This window comes from Salmo trutta, chromosome 27, assembly GCF_901001165.1.
Source record: "Salmo trutta chromosome 27, fSalTru1.1, whole genome shotgun sequence".
NCBI classification, from domain to species: Eukaryota; Metazoa; Chordata; class Actinopteri; order Salmoniformes; family Salmonidae; genus Salmo; species Salmo trutta.
The window spans coordinates 333,884-351,398 of NC_042983.1; the positions used below are offsets into that span (position 1 = coordinate 333,884).

At 42.9% G+C, this 17,515-nt stretch overlaps 1 protein-coding gene across 1 annotated transcript in view; it reads right to left on the reverse strand.

Moving 5' to 3' along the window:
• LOC115164089 (ras-specific guanine nucleotide-releasing factor 2) overlaps nt 1-17,515 on the reverse strand; it is a 182,581-nt gene that overhangs the window by 101,918 nt on the left and 63,148 nt on the right. Inside the window, exons 5-7 of the mRNA XM_029716198.1 lie at nt 10,440-10,576; nt 9,857-9,973; nt 9,692-9,771 (exon numbers count right to left, since the gene is read on the reverse strand). Of these exons, the coding sequence (XP_029572058.1) occupies nt 9,692-9,771; nt 9,857-9,973; nt 10,440-10,576 (334 nt within the window). The remainder of the gene's footprint in view (nt 1-9,691; nt 9,772-9,856; nt 9,974-10,439; nt 10,577-17,515) is intronic.

The window sequence follows — 17,515 nt, forward strand, 5'->3', positions numbered from 1 at the left end:
GGGCCAAACTTGGTGGGTGTCAAATAAGCTAGCCATGATGGCCGGGCTATCTACTCAGAATATTGAAAAATGTGCTTTCGCTGAAAAGCTATTTTAAAATCTGACACCGTGATTGCATAAAGGAGTTCTGTATCTATAATTCTTAAAATAATTGTTATGTATTTTGTGAACGTTAATCGTGAGTAATTAAGTAAATTCACCGGAGGTTTGCGGTGGGTATGCTAGTTCTGAACATCACATGCTAATGTGAAAAGCTGGTTTTTGATATAAATATGAACTTGATTGAACAAAACATGCATGTATTGTATAACATAATGTCCTAGGAGTGTCATCTGATGAAGATCATCAAAGGTTAGTGCTGCATTTAGCTGTGGGTTTGGTTTTTGTGACATATAGGCTTGCTTTGAAAATGGCTGTGTGATTATCTTTGGCAGGGTACTCTCCTGACATAATCTAATGTTTTGCCTTTTTGAAAGCGGACAGTGTGGTTAGATTAACGAGAGTCTTGTCTTTAAAATGGTGTAAAATAGTCATATGTTTGAGAAATTTAAGTTATAGCATTTATGAGTATTATAGGTATTTGTATTTCGCGCCACGCGATTCCGCTGGCTGTTGACTAGGTGGGACCCAAGGTTAATCAATTGGATTAAGGTTAGGGTTATGTCCTAGGGTTGAGGCCATAGCCTGGCGGCAGGTGGCCTAGCAGTTAACTTCTATGGGCTACGTGGGACACAGCCAGTGAAATATCAGGGCGGCAAATTCAAAACAACAAAATGTCATAATTCAACTTTCTCAAACATACAACTATTTTACACCATTTTAAAGATACACTTCTCCTTGATGTAACCACATTGTCCAATTTCAAAAAGGCTTTACAGCGAAAGCAAAACATTAAATTATGTTAGGAGAGTACATAGACAAAAATTATAACACAGCCATTTTCCAAGCAAGGACATGTGTCAATAAAACCCAAAACACAGCTTAATGAAGCACTAACCTTTGACAATCTTCATCAGATGACACTCCTAGGACATTATGTTACACAATACATGTATGTTCGATAAAGTTCATATTTATATCCAAAAACAGCATTTTACATTGGCGCGTGATGTTCAGAAAATGTAATCCCACCAAAACATCCGGTGAATGTGCACATCAATTTACAAAAATACTCATCATAAACGTTGACAAAATGTATAACAATTATTTAAAGAATTATAGATAGACTACTCCTGGATGCAACAGCTGTGTCAGATTTTAAAATAGCTTTACGGAGAAAGCATATTTTTCAATATTCTGAGTACATAGCACACCATCACAGCAAGCTATACAGACAACCGTTCGGGGCAACCTAAACTCAGAATTAGTATTAGAAATATTGTCTTACCTTTGCTGATCTTCGTCAGAATGCACTCCCAGGACTGCTACTTCCACAAGAAATGTTGTTTTTGTTAGAAATAATCCATATTTATGTACAAATATCTCCGTTTTGTTCGTGCGTACAGATCACTTATTTAAAGGCATAAAACACGAGCGCGGAACCAGAGACGAAAAGTCAAAATGTTCCATTACCGTACTAAGAAAGATGTCAAACGCTGTTTAAAATCAATCTTTATGGTATTTTTTATGTAAAATTGCGATAATATTCCAACCGGACAATAGCATATTCATTCAAGAAGGAAAAGAAGGAACGGCGCACTCGCGGGATCGAGCATATCCAATCCCTTTGTTGCCAGGCAGTCCACTCAGTAACTGAGCTCCTATACTCTGCCCAGTGACAGGAGAATGCTCAAACTACTTTCTGAAGGCTGTTGACAGCCAATGGAAGCCTTAGGATGTGCAACGTGACCCCACAGAAACTGTAGTTTCGATAGAGAATCAAAAGAAGAACTACAATTCTCAGACTTTCCACTTCCTGGTTGGATTTTTCTCAGGTTTTTGCCTGCCATATGAGTTATGTTATACTCACAGACACCATTCAAACAGTTTTAGAAACTTCAGAGTGTTTTCTATCCAAATCTGCTAATAATATGCATATTCTCGTTTCTGGGCAAGAGTAGTAACCAGTTTAAATCGGGTACGTTTTTTATCCGGCCGTGCAAATACTGCCCCTAGCCCCAAAAGGTTAACAACACTATCAACAACGCAGGTCCTACAGGCCCTGGTTTTCTTGCACCTAGACTACTGTTCAGTAGTGTGGTCAAGTGCCAAAAAGAGTGACTTAGGAAAATTGCAGCTGGCTCAGAACAGGGCAGCACGGCTGGCCCTTAAAAGTACATGGAGAGCTAACATTAATGAAATGCATGTCAATCTCTCATGGCTCAAAGTGAAAGAGAGATTGACTTCATTATTATTTGTTTTTGTAAGAGGTGTATCGAGCTGTCTGTTTAAAATACTAACACACAGATCGGACACCCATGTATATCCCACAAGACATGCCACCAGAGGTCTCTTCACAGTCCCCAAGTCCAGAGCAGACTATGGGAGGCGCATAGTACTACATAGAGCCATGACTACATGGAACTCTATTCCACATCAGGTAACTGATGTTCCGAATCAGATTTAAAAATCAGGTAAAAATACACCTTATCGAACAGCGGGGACTGTGAAGCAACACAAACATAGGCACAGACACATGCATACACATGATAACATATGCACTATACACACACGTACAAATGGATTTTGTGTTGTAGATATGTGGTTGTGGAGTATGGGCCTGAGGGTACACACTTAGTGTCTTGTGAATTCTGTAATGAATGTATTGTAATGTTTGTAAAATTGTATAACTGCCTTAATTTTGCCGGACCCCAGGAAGAGTATAATGGGGATCTATAATAAATACAAATACAAACATATGAATCACTACAAAACTTATACTTTGACCGCTTATACACTATCTTAGGCCCAGCCTTTGGAACTTTGGTTTTCCTAGATATGGCTGCTATATTGTGATCACTACATCCTATGGATTTCGATACTGCTTTAAAGCAAATGTATGCAGCATTAGTAAAGGTGTGATCAATACATGTTGATGATTTCATTCCTGTGCTGTTTGTAAATACCCTGGTAGGTTGACTGAAAGAAATTCCACAAATTAACTTTTAACTAGGCACACCTTTAAATTTAAATGCATTCCAGGTGACTACCTCATGAAGTTAGTTGAGAGAATGACAAGAGTGTACAAAGCTGTCATCAAGGCAAAGGGTGGCTACTTTGAAGAATCTCAAATATAGAATATATTTTGATATGTTTAACACTTTTTTGGTTACTACATATTTAAAATGTGTTCTTTCATAGTTTTGTACATCTTCACTATTATTTTACAATGCAGAAAATAGTAAAAATAAATAAAAACACTGTCATGAGTAGGTGTGTCCAAATTTGTATTTTGACAATGAGTCTCCATTGGTCTGCTAGTTTTGGAGTGACGGTTCGTCTTAACCCAATCAATGAACATGATAGATAGAAAAAAAAGCCTATTTCCTACTTAAGTAGACCGTCTGACGTCACCACTACGCACCAAATCATCCCCCCATGTCCTGAACATGGCGATTAAATCTAATATCTATAACATTTAATGACAAACCATCTAACTACTAAGGTAAACATATGAATTACCTGTTGCACAACGTTTGGCGCAGGTGTTGGTAACTGGTTCACCATGTTCAGAACATGCAGGCACGGGGGAGATTTGGCTCGTAGTGGTGACATCAGACGTCTACATTTTATTTATATTTTTTTATTTCACCTTTATTTAACCATGTAGGCTAGTTGAGAACAAGTTCTCATTTACAACTACGATCTGGCCAAGATAAAGCAAAGCAGTGTGACAAAAAACAACAGAGAGTTACACATAGGATAAACAAAAGTACAGTCAATAACACAATAGAAAAATATATATACAGTGTGTGCAAATGGAGTAAGGAGGTAAGGCAATAAATAGGCCATAGTAGTGAAGTAATTACAATTTAGCAAATTAACACTGAAGTGATAGATGTGCAGATGAAGATGTGTAAGTAGAATGTGTGGTGTGCAAAAGAGCAAAACGTAAATAAAACAATATGGGGATGAGGTAGGTAGTTGGGTGGGCTATTTACAGAAGGGCTATGTACAGCTGCAGCGATCAGTAAGCTGTTCAGATTGCTGATGCTTGAAGTTAGTGAGGGAGATATAAGTCTCCAACTTCAGTGATTTTTGCAATTCGTTCCAGTCATTGGCAGCAGAGAACTGGAAGGAAAGGCGACCAAAGTGGTTCTTGGCTTTGGGGATGACCAGTGAGATATACCTGCTGGAACGCGTGCTATGGGTGGGTGTTGTTATGGTGACGAGTGAGCTGAGATAAGGCGGAGCTTTACCTATTAAAGACTTATAGATGACCTGGAGCCAGTGGGTCTGGCGACGAATATGAAGCGAGGGCCAGCCAACGAGAGCATACAGGTCGCAGTGGTGGGTGGTATATGGGGCTTTGGTGACAAAACGGATGGCACTGTGATAGACTGCATCCAGTTTGCTGAGTAGAGTGTTGAAGGCTATTTTGTAAACGACATCGCCGAAGTCGAGGATCGGTAGGATGGTCCGTTTTACAAAGGTATGTTTGGCAGCGTGAGTGAAGGAGGCTTTGTTGCGAAATAGGAAGCCGATTCTAGATTTAATTTTGGATTGGAGATGCTTAATATGAGTCTGGAAGGAGAGTTTATAGTCTAGCCAGACACCTAGGTATTTGTAGTTGTCCACGTATTCTAAGTCAGAACCGTCCAGAGTAGTGATGCTGGATGGGCGGGAGGGTGCGGGCAGCGATCGGTTGAAGAGCATGCATTTCGTTTTACTAGCATTTAAGAGCAGTTGGAGGCCACGGACGGAGTGTTGTATGGCATTGAAGCTCGTTTGGAGGTTTGTTAACACAGTGCCCAAAGAAGGGCCAGATGTGTACAGAATGGTGTCGTCTGCGTAGAGCTGGATCAAGGAATCACCCGCAGCAAGAGCGACATCATTGATATATACAGAGAAAAGAGTCGGCCCGAGAATTGAACCCTGTCGTACCCCATAGAGACTGCCAAAGTTCCCGACAACAGGCCCTCCGATTTGACACACTGAACTCTATCTGAGAAGTAGAAGTACTTAAGTAGGCAATAGAAAAAAAGCCTGTCTATCATGTTCATTGATTGGGTTAAGACGAACCGTCACTCCAAAACTAGTGGACCAATGGAGACTCATTGTCTCCTCCTCCCTCTAAACCCTGCTCTTCACGGAAAAATTATGCCAAAACTCGCAATCGAAAAGACTGGCAGCGAAAGCAAAGAAACATTGAAAGAAAAGATACGAGTAGCGTAACCAAAAGGTAGTACATGAAGGCAAGAGTGTAGGCAAAATGTATTCAATAGGATTTGTGGCTGGGAAAGTTTAACCGAAAACAATTTTTGCATTCTTTTCACAATTTTTTTCTAATTTGTCATAGAGTTTTGCTCTTGCCTTAAAATTATTTGCTTACAAGTTTTGGGGTTTTGCTTTTGATGTCTTATTTTTGTTTACAATTCTAGACATTTTACTTTCAATTGTTTGGTTTTTGATTTCAACATCCATTATTTCACCCTTACTCGAAAATATGTGTACATTCTCAACTTTATTTTTCATGTTCACGATGTATTTGATTTTGAATTCAATACATATGGGGTGAAATTGACCCCATACTACGGGACCAAAACAGCAGAGAAGTTTAGCTTCACTCTTCAATGCTCCTGGTTGTTGAGGAAAATCTTGCAACCATCATTACGCACACCTGCGTCTCATCATCAGTCACACCTGGACTTCATTACTCCCTTTATTACTTAACCCTTTATATAGCACTCTTTTGTTGTGAGTCATCAGGTAGTATTGTTTATGTTCTATGCTTCTCTTGTTTCGCTCCATGGTCGTTATTATTAAACTCACTAACTGCACCTGCTTCCTGACTCCCTGCATCTACATTACAGAACGCTACCTCAACAAATGGAAGCAGCAGTTAACCAAGACAGCTCCCAGATGGTCAGAGAACAGGGACACCTACTTCGTCAACACCATGACCAGCTGGCTCATTTGGGGATGGCTATGGATGAGGTCCTCCATGTTCTTCAACGAGTCACCATTACTCAAGGGGTCACATCTCTAAACAGCAGAGGATTCTCTTCCACAAGTCGACCCACCGAGCCAGTACCCCAGCCCATCCAGTAGTCCGTCCTGGTCAGCGATACCCGATTGTCCCTCCTGGACAAATATGACGGGACTCCATTCAAATGCCTTGGCTTCCTACTCCAGTGCTCCCTCTATTTCTCTCATCAATTGGGAGCTGCCACCACCTAGAGGTCCACGGTTATTTCTCTGCTGACTGGACGGGCCTTGGACTGAGCCACGGCCGTCTGGGAGAGAGGAGAGGAAGAGCTGGGTTCAGGGGGTTCTTCAACCAGAGAGGGGGGTGAGTGCCTACTCCAACTACGGCAGGATGGCCAGACCATGGTGGAGTACGCGCTCACCTTTCAGACAGTGGCACCATCCAGCGGATGGAATGAGCTGGCGCTCCGCACCCTATTCAGAAGAGGACTGCGCGAAGAGGTCCAGATGTAGTTGACGTGCCGAGATGACAACATATCCTTGGATGCCCTCATCGCGATGGCCACCTGTCTGGATAACCTTCTTCAGGAGCGCCATACCCCCGTCGCCTCTCTCCCTCCGTTGATCATTCTGAGTCAGAGCCTGAACCCATGGAGCTGGGGGTCACATGTCTCTCCGCGGCTGAGCGACACCATCCTAGACAGCTGGGGCTCTGTCCTTATTGTGGACAGGATGGGCACCAGATTCAACGGTGTCTGATTTGTTCTAAACGGGGGTCCACAGGAGCAGAGGGACAACCACATGATCAACCCTAGTACGATTTCACTGGTTGGCTGTCCTTCATGTTTTGTTTCTAGAGCTCTAGTGGACTCCGGTGCCGTGGGGAATTTTATCGACCAGGCCCTCGCTTCCTCCCTTAACATTACCTCATACCCGCTCTCCTCTCCTCTCCTTGTCCGGTTCAAGCACTGGATAGTCAACCACTGGGATCCAGGACAACCACACACATCACAGCACCACTCACCCTCACCGTGGAATCCAGATATCAAGAAAGCCTTCCCTTCTTCATCATCAGTGCAACCGTACACAAGATCATCCTCCTATGGCTTCAATGTCATAACCCCACCATTTTCATGGCCGAGGATGAAAATCACTGACTGGGCACCCGAATGCCGGAAGACCTACTTACCTTTTCCCTGTGGTTCCACATTGGTTGAGAGTCCTGCGGTTGCCCTTCAGCCCAACATCCTTGAGGTATACCAAGATCTTCGGGAGGTTTTTTCCAAGACCCGCGCCACCTGTCTCCCTCCTCATCGCTCCTGGGACTGTGCCATCGACCTGCTTACAGGCTCTGCATCTATCTCCTGTCAGTGGCCGAAACCAAGGCTATGGAGGAGTACATCCAGGAGGCTCTCCAGCAGGGTTTCATTCGCACGCAGGCTTCTTCTTCGTGGCCAAGAAGGACAGAGGATTGCGCCCATGCATCGATTACAGAAATCTGAATTCCATCACCACGAAGTACCGCTACCCTCTGCCCTTGGTGCCGGCCGCGATTGAACAGCTCCGCGGGGCCCGTTTTGTCACCAAGGTGGACCTGCGGAGTGCATACAATTTGATCCACATCCGGGAGGGGGATGAATGGAAGATCGCCTTCAGGACGATGTCCGGTCACTATGAGTACTTTGTGATGCCTTTTGGATTAGCCAGTGCTCCGTCAGTGTTCCAGGCATTCGTCAACGAGGTGTTCCGGGACATGCTTGAACGCCAGGTGGTCGTGTATATCGACGACATCCTGGTCTACTCGCCTACCTTGGAGGAGCACATTGCTTACATCCGAGTAGTCTGTACGTTAAGGCGGAGAAGTGCCAATTCCATCAGGAGGAGGTCTCCTTTTTGCGTTACCATATTGGCCCGCAGGAGTCATGATGAATGAGAGGAAGGTGGATGCTGTCAGGTCATGGCCAGTCCCAACCACCATAAAAGGGTTCAAATGGTTTTTGGGACTTGCCAACCTTTACCGCCGATTCATTAAGAACTTTAGCTCGATCACCTCTCCTCTCACTTCAAGGGTGGTCCCCAGAAGTTGGGATGGAATTCTGCAGCTGATGAAGCCTTCCGCCTACTGAAGGCTCGTTTCACCTCCGCCCCGTTGCTTAAACATCCAGATCCTTTGCTGCCCTTTGGTGGACACTTCAGAAGTAGGTGTGGGGGCTGTCCTGTCCCAACGTCAAGGTAATCCATGTGTATATTATTCAAAAAAGCTGTCTCCAGCAGAAAGGGAACTATGATGTTGGCGATCGGAAGCACCTGGAGATGAAGTTGGCATTAGAGGAGTGGAGACACTGTCTGGAGGGCGCCCAAGCCCCATTTCTCATCCTCACCGACCATCGGAACCTGGAGTACATACTGAACCCACGCCAAGCCAGGTGGGCCCTTTTCTTCACCAGATTCAATTTCACGCTGACATATCGCCCAGGTTAAAAATCATCAAAGCTGATGCCCTGTCTACGATTCGGGAGAGGTTCCTGTCTTGAGTGCATCCATAATCCTACCCTCTTGAGTCGTAGCCCCCATGCTCTGGGACCTAGATGTGAACATTCACCAGGCCCTGGAGAGGGAACCCACACCTGCCACCTGTCGTCTTGAGCGCACCTACGTTCCCACGGGGATAAGGGATCGGCTATTGACCTGGGCACACACAGCTGTCGTTGCTAGACATCCAGGTATCACCCACACCATTCAGTCCAGCTCTGGAAAGTACTGGTGGCCCACCTTGGCGCAGGACGTCACTTGTTATGTCAACTCCTGCTCCATATGTGCCCAATCCAAATCCAATCCAATCCAATCCAAATCCCCCCGGAACGCTCCAGCAGGGAAACTCCTTCCTGTGCCTCAGATTTCCGGGTCTCATCTGTCCATTGACTTTGTCACTGATCTCCCCTCTTCTAATGGTTTTACCTCCATATTGGTGGTAGTGGACAGATTCTCTAAATCATGTCGTTTCATCATGCCTCTCTCTGGTCTCCTACCGCTCTCCAGGTCGCTGAGGCACTGTTCCAGCAGGTCTTCCGGCACCGTGGCCCGACCATGGCCCCAAATTCACATCAAGTGTATGGAAGGCTTTCATGGAGAAGCTAAGGGTCACAGTCAGCCTCACTTCCAGGTACCAGCCTCAGTCTAATAGGCAGGTGGAGAGGATGAACCAGGAGCTGGGGAGGTTCCTGAGGTGCCACTGCCAGGACCAGCAGGGGGCTGGGGCCTGATTCCTTCCTTAGGCTGAATACGCCCAGAATTCATTGCCACACTCCACCGGGCTGACTCCCTTCCAGTGTGTTCTTAGAAACGTTTTTATAAAACTTAAACTAAATAAAAACTAGTAAAGTGGATCTGAAAACTAATTGCAACTAAACTGATTTTAAATAAAAATCTTCAAAAGAATAGAAATAAAAACGAACATAAAAACACAAAACGATAATGTGTGTGTGTGGTTTGCATGGTGTATGCAACTGTTGTGTGTGTGTGTGCGTGCGTGTGAGTGTGTGTGCGTGCGTGTGAGTGCATGTGTGCGTGCATGCATTTTGGCATGTGTGTAATGACAACTTACCCAATACCAGTGTAGGCCAGTTCGCTATCCGGGCTTTGAGACCTTGGTGGAATATCTCATGTAGAAACATGATGGTCTCACTGGATATAAAATGAATAAAAAACAGAATATCAAACATGTTTATGTGTGTGTGTGGGTGTGTGTGTGTGCATGCATGTGCTGTACCTGTTGAGGAACACACTGCTGACATCATCGTGACTGATTGGAGGTTTCTTGGAGCTGGCGGCCATGCGGAGAGGTCTCAGGAAACAGTTAACCAGGATAGACAGCTGGTGGACATACCTAGGGTTAGATCAACAAGGATCAGACTAACACTACACCCTTAGAATAAAAAGGTGCTATCTAGAACCAAAAAGGGTTATTCGGCTGTACCCATAAGAGAAGCCATTTGAACAACCCCCATTGGTTCCAGGTAGAACCCTTTTGAGATCCATGTAGAACCCTTTACACAGAGGAGTTCTACCTGGAACCAAAAAGGGTTATCCTATGGGGACAGCCGCAGAACACTTTTGGAACCCTTTTTTGTAAGAGTGTAGGATGCAGACCTTGCTCCAGCCCAGCAATAAAACACCTGAATACACAACTTGTGGTCTAATCACACTATTAGTGTAATCAGGTGTGCTGGTGCTGGATTCGAATAAATAAAAAAAGTCATTCATTCAATTCATCAATCATTCATTCAATCAATTAACAAATCAGCCACTCAATCAATCAATCAGTCTCTGTGTGAGTGGTTTTAGGTACGTACTCTGTCTCAGCCTCCACCATGTTAAAGACGATTTGGTTCCTCTTCCTCATGCTCTCAGCATGGGGAGAACAGATGTAGTCCTGAACTATCAGCTTCCACTTCCTACGGCACAGCCAACCACGCATAAAGCTTTGCACCTGTACAGGGAGACAGACACACACAGGTTAGAATATTTATTTTTTGGGGTAACATTTTATAAAATGTTTCTAACAATATAAACATATACAGAGAAAATATGGTTTTGAAGCACACAAACATCAACGACATCACACCTGCCCAGACCCACATGTTCCCACCACATCAATCTTCAGTGCTTGTAAGACTATGCCATATAACCTCAAATTGCGGTATTCTGTTTTTCTCTGTTGCCCACACCTTTTCAATATTTAAAAAATAATGCATTTGATTCTTCCACTGTGTCAACGATGGAGGATCATTTGATTTCCAGGTTTTAAGTAAAACATTTTTTTAAATGATTGACGAGAAAAGTACAGTTTCTCACCGCACCCTCATATTTCATGTCTTCAAATATGCAGATAGACGGATTAAAAGTAAATTTACATTGTAATAATTCTGACAGCCAAGTTTCTAACTCCGCCAATAACTTTTGGACTTTATAGCACACCCAGAAGGCATGAATTATTGATTCATTGTTAATTTTACACTTAAGACATGTAGAATTTGTGAATTTTGTCTCTTGTACAATAAATTCTATATTTTTGTTTATACTGGATTAAGCATACATTTTTGTTAACTGTAATTTCGTTAGTTATGTTGCAACACCCTTCATCTTGTGCCAATATCAGTTATTTTTAAGTCTTGGTTCCAATAGTTTTTTTCTAATAAATTGTCAGTTGGATAGGCTCTCTGCAAGATTTTGTATATATTACCTATCATATGAATATCCTGATATTACACTTTTAAAGTTGCATGTATTTGAAAATGTCCACAATGGCTTTTTAATTCTGTCATGGAAATAATTGTATTTCCTATTACCATGTCTTTAGTTTTCCATATGGGCTTATTTATTGGTGAATCCTGAAAAGCTATCCAAGAATTCTTCCATAAGGGTGTGTTTTTAGGGAGTGATATTGGTTCTTGCAGTCCGTTTCATTTTCTTCCATATTGTTATACTGTTCTAAACTATGAAGTTGTTAATGTTCTTCGCTTTAGTCTTTGGAAATAGACACGTGAAAATATTTTGGGGATCTGTATGCGCATCTTTCATATGTACCCATTGTTCCTATTTAGTGCATTTAACAATATGTCGCAAGTAAAAGCTTGGTGGTGAGTTTTTACAATTCCAGGTCTGGAAGGTTAAAACCACCGATTTAGGGAGATTTAGGGAGACTTTCCTTTTTATTCTATGAGTTATATTTACCCATATAAAGCCTGTTATGACCGAGTATTATTTTTTTTTTAAAGAATGTCTTCGGTGGGGTATTACGGAAAATAAATATAGAAACTTTGAGAGATTTGAAAATTGTTTTGAATAGCGTTTTTATTCATTTTGTAAGGGCTGCAAGGTGTTTACTAAGTTTATTTGGTAAAATAGATTGCTTTATTTGAGTTGAACATGTAGTTGTTGGCTCTCTTCAAAAGATCATATTCCTGCTTAAATTCAGAAATTTTAATTGTCTTCTTTACGGGCCTTTCTAACATAGTAATCCATTTATATTTTAATTTCTAACACAGATTGAACTTTTTCCGAGTATGAGATTATCATTCCCCTAATGTACTCCTTAAAAACACCCAAATTATGTTGGAGAGCTGCTTTTCTCTGTCCTATATCATGCTTAATTACACCAACATAAAATACACTTAGTGACAGAACATGGACAAAGAACAGAGCACATCTTCAAGAACCGAAATACATTATCTAAAAAATAAAGACCTTTACCATAACAAATGTCTACATTTATTTATTTTGTTTTTATTTCACCTTTATTTAACCAGGTAGGCTAGTTGAGAACAAGTTCTCATTTACAACTGCAACCTGGCCAAGATAAAGCAAAGCAGTTCGACACATACAACAACACATGGAATAAACAAACATACAATCAATAATACAGTAGGAAAATCTATATACAGCATGTGCAAATGAGGTAGGATAAGAGAGGTAAGGCAATAAATAGGCCATGGTGGCGAAGGAATTACAATATAGCAATTAAACACTGGAATGGTAGTATGTGCAGAAGATGAATGTGCAAGTAGAGATACTGGGGTGCAAAGGAGCAAGATAAATAAATAAATAAATATAGTATGGGGATGAGGTAGATTGGATGGGCTATTTACAGATGAGCTATGAACAGGTGCAGTGATCTCCAGGTGCAGCTCTGACAGCTGGTGCTTAAAGCTAGTGAGGGAGGTAAAAGTCTCCAGCTTCAGAGATTTTTGCAGTTCGTTCCAGTCATTGGCAGCCGAGAACTGGAAGGAGAGGCGGCCAAAGGAAGAATTGGCTTTGGGGGTGACCAGTGAGATATACCTGCTGGAGCGCGTGCTACGGGTGGGTGCTGCAATGGTGACCAGTGAGCTGAGATAAGGTGGGGCTATACCTAGCAGAGACTTGTAGATGACCTGGAGCCAGTGGGTTTTGCGACGAGTATGAAGCAAGGGCCAGCCAACGAGAGCATACAGGTCGCAGTGGTGGGTAGTATATGGGGCTTTGGTGACAAAACGGATGGCACTGTGATAGACTGCATCCAATTTGCTGAGTAGAGTGTTGGAGGCTATTTTGTAAATGACATCGCCGAAGTCGAGGATCGGTAGGATGGTCAGTTTTACGAGGGTATGTTTGGCAGCATGAGTGAAGGATGCTTTGTTGCGAAATAGGAAGCCGATTCTAGATTTAATTTTTGATTGGACATGTTTAATGTGAGTCTGGAAGGAGAGTTTACAGTCTAACCAGACACCTAGGTATTTGTAGTTGTCCACATATTCTAAGTCAGAACCGTCCAGAGTAGTGATGCTGGACGGGCGGGCAGGTGCGGGCAGCGATTGGTTAAAGAGCATGCATTTAGTTGTACTAGCATTTAAGAGCAGTTGGAGGCCACGGAAGGAGAGTTGTATGGCATTGAAGCTCATCTGGAGGTTAGTTAACACAGTGTCCAAAGGGCCAGAGGTATACAGAATGGTGTCGTCTGCATAGATGTGGATCAAAGAATCACCAGCAGCGAGAGTGACATAGTTGATGTATGCAGAGAAGAGAGTCGGCCCGAGAATTGAACCCTGTGGCATCCCCATAGAGATTGCCAGAAGTCCGGACAACAGGCCCTCCGATTTGACATACTGAACTCTATCAGAGAAGTAGTTGGTGAACCAGGCGAGGCAATCATTTGAGAAAGGCTGTTGAGTCTGCCAATAAGAATGTTGTTATTGACAGAGTCGAAAGCCTTAGCCAGGTCGATGAATACGGCTGCACAGTGATGTCTCTTATCGATGGCGGTTATGATATCATTTAGGACCTTGAGCGTGGCTGAGGTGCACCCATGACCAGCTCTGAAACCAGATTGCATAGCAGAGAAGGTGCGGTGAGATTTGAAATGGTTGGTAATCTGTTTGTTAACTTGGCTTTGAAAGACCTTAGAAAGGCAGGGTAGAATAGATATAGGGCTGTAGCAGTTTAGGTCTAGAGTGTCTCCCCCTTTGAAGAGGGGAATGACCGCGACAGCTTTTCAATCTATGGGAATCTCAGACAATATGAAAGAGGTTGAACAGGCTAGTAATAGGGGTTGCAACAATTTCGGCAGAGAATTTTAGGAAGAGAGGGTCCAGATTGTCTAGCCCAGATGATTTGTAGGGGTCCAGATTTTGCAGCTCTTTCAGAACATCAGCTATCTGGATTTGGGTGAAGGAGAAGTGGGGGAGGTTTTGGAAAGTTGCTGTGGGGAGCGCAGGGTTGTTGACCGGGGTAGGGGTAGCCAGGTGGAAAGCATGGCCAGCCGTAGAAAAATGCTGATTGAAATTCTCAATTATTGTGGAGTTATCGGTGGTAACAGTGTTTCCTAGCCTCAGTGCAGTGGGCAGTTAGGAGGAGGTGCTGTTATTCTCCATGGACTTTACAGTGTCCCAGAACTTTTTTGAGTTTGTGTTACAGGATGCAAATGTTTGCTTGAAAAAGCTAGCCTTAGCTTTCCTAACTGCCTGTGTATATTTATTCCTAACTTCCCTGAAAAGTTGCATATCTCGGGGGCTGTTCGATGCTAATTCAGAAAGCCACAGGATGTTTTTGTGCTGGTCAAGGGCAGTCAGGTCTGGAGAGAACCAAGGACTATATCTGTTCCTGGTTCAACATTTTTTGAATGGGGCATGCTTATTTAAGATGGTGAGGAAGGCAATGTTAAAGAATAACCAGGCATCCTCTACTGATGGAATGAGGTCAATATCATTCCAAGATACCCGGGCCAGGTTGATTAGAAAGGCCTGCTCGCTGAAGTGTTTTAGGGAGCGTTTGACAGTGATGAGGGGTGGTTGTTTGACCGCAGACCCATTATGGATGCAGGCAATGAGGCAGTGATCGCTGAGATCTTGGTTGAAAACAGCAGAGGTGTATTTGGAGGGCAAGTTGGTTAGGATGATATCTATGAGGGTGCCCGTGTTTATGGATTTGGGGTTGTACCTGGTGGGTTCATTGATAATTTGTGTGAGATTGAGGGCATCAAGCTTAGATTGTAGGATGGCCGGGGTGTTAAGCATGTCACAGTTTAGGTCACCTAGCAGCACGAGCTCTGAAGATAGATGGGGGGCAATCAATTCCCATATGGTGTCCAGGGCAGAGGGTGGTCTATAGCAAGCGGCAACAGTAAGAGACTTGTTTCTGGAAAGATGGAATACGATGGAATTCAATTTGTTTGGGTACAGACCTGGATAGTAAGACAGAAATCTGTAGGCTATCTCTGCAGTAGATTGCAACACCACCCCCTTTGGAAGTTCTATCTTGTCAGAAAATGTTATAGTTAGGGATGGAAATGTCAGGGTTTTTGGTGGACTTGCTAAGCCAGGATTCAGACACGGCTAGGACATCCGCGTTGGCAGAGTGTGCTAAAGCAGTGAATAAAACAAACTTAGGGAGGAGGCTTCTAATGTTAACATGCATGAAACCAAGGCTTTTACGGTTACAGAAGTCAACAAATGAGAGCACCTGGGGAGTAGGAGTGGAGCTAGGCACTGCAGGGCCTGGATTAACCTCTACATCACCAGAGGAACAGAGGAGGAGTAGGATGAGGGTACGGCTAAAGGCTAACAGGACTGGTCGTATAGTGCGTTCAGAGCAGAGAGTAAAAGGAGCAGGTTTCTGGGCATGAGAGAATAGATTCAAGGCATAATGTACAGACAGAGGTACGGTGGGATGTGAGTACATTGGAGGTAAACCTAGGCATTGAGTAATGATGCGAGAGATATTGTCTCTAGAGACATTTAAACCAGGTGATGTCATCACATATGTGGTCTGGATCCTGTTTTCTTTGAGACTTGCAGTAACTCTCCGTGGTTCTAAATCAATAGTTGTTTAGTAGTTCAAAAATGTCAGAAACATGCTGTAGGTCATGTTTGTTACATGCAATATGCTTTGTGAACTTCACCGGACAGAGGTTGCTCTCCAGTTTTGTGATGAAACAAAGGTGTGGTTGAATTTATTCAGCCACTGTCTTCTTATTGTCTCGGCCTTTGGCATATATCACAGTCGCAAGGCACATGAACTAAAATATTATAGAGCAAACAACGCAATTCTTATTATAATTTTTTATTTATTTTTACCTTTATTTAACTAGACAAGTCAGTTAAGAAAAAATCTTATTTTCAATGATGGCCTAGGAACAGTGGGTTAACTGCCTTATTCATTGGCAGAACGACAGATTTTTACCTAGTCAGCTCGGGGATTCGATCTTGCAACCTTCCTGTTAGTAGTCCAACGCTCTGACCACCAAGCAACCTGCCACCCCAAATTATCACAACACATATGTTGTAATATGGCTTTTTTTCTGGCTTGGCTTCCCCAATGATTTTACCCACGCACCTCTATTGACCCTTAAACCCATCCATACATCGACATACTCTTCCATTGTCATTCATTCACATATACCCTATGCATCCACACACCCATTCTCTACTGCCCTCCTTCTACACATATTCACCCTCCGTCACACACCCATTAATATAAACACACACACACAAACACACACACACAAACACACACACACACACACACACACACACACACACACACACACACACACACACACACACACACACACACACACACACACACACACACACACACACACGACAACTATTGATATACATGCTATATTTCCCCCTTTGAATTAGAGAGTGCTAGCACACGCACTCTACACACACGTACACTACCGGTCAAAAGTTTTAGAACACTTACTCATTCAAGATTTTTCTTTATTTTTACTATTTTCTACATTGTAGAATAATAGTGAAGACATCAAAACTATGAAATAACACATATGGAATCATGTAGTAACCAAAAAAGTGTTAACAAATCAAAATATATTTGAGATTATTCCAATAGCCACCCTTTGCCTTGATGACAGCTTTGTACACTCTTGGCATTCTCTCAACCAGCTTCACCTGGAATGCTTTTCCAAAAGTTTTGAAGGAGTTCCCACATATGCTGAGCAGTTGTTGGCTGCTTTTCCTTCACTCTGTGGTCCGACTCATCCCAAACCACCTCAATTTGGTTGAGGTCGGGGGATTGTGGAGGCCAGGTCATCTGATGTAGTACTCCATCACTCTTCTTCTTGGTAAAGAAATATGAATTTATTTCAAACTTGAGTGGCACTCTAACAAAACACGTCTATTCCATACCCCCCTCTCTAGCCCCCTGTTATGAATAAAAAAATATGTAGTTGTGTAATAATGTTATATGATGTACTGTTTTATATTTTGTTTTATGTATGATGTAAGTGCATTAATAATGTGTTTGGACCCCAGAAAAAGTAGCTGCTGATGGGGATCCCTAAAAAATACAAATTGTGTTATAAGTATCAATGTAGCCCGCTGGCATCAGCTACTTCTATCGTTACTTCATAGAGAAGAACAGTTACTTAGGG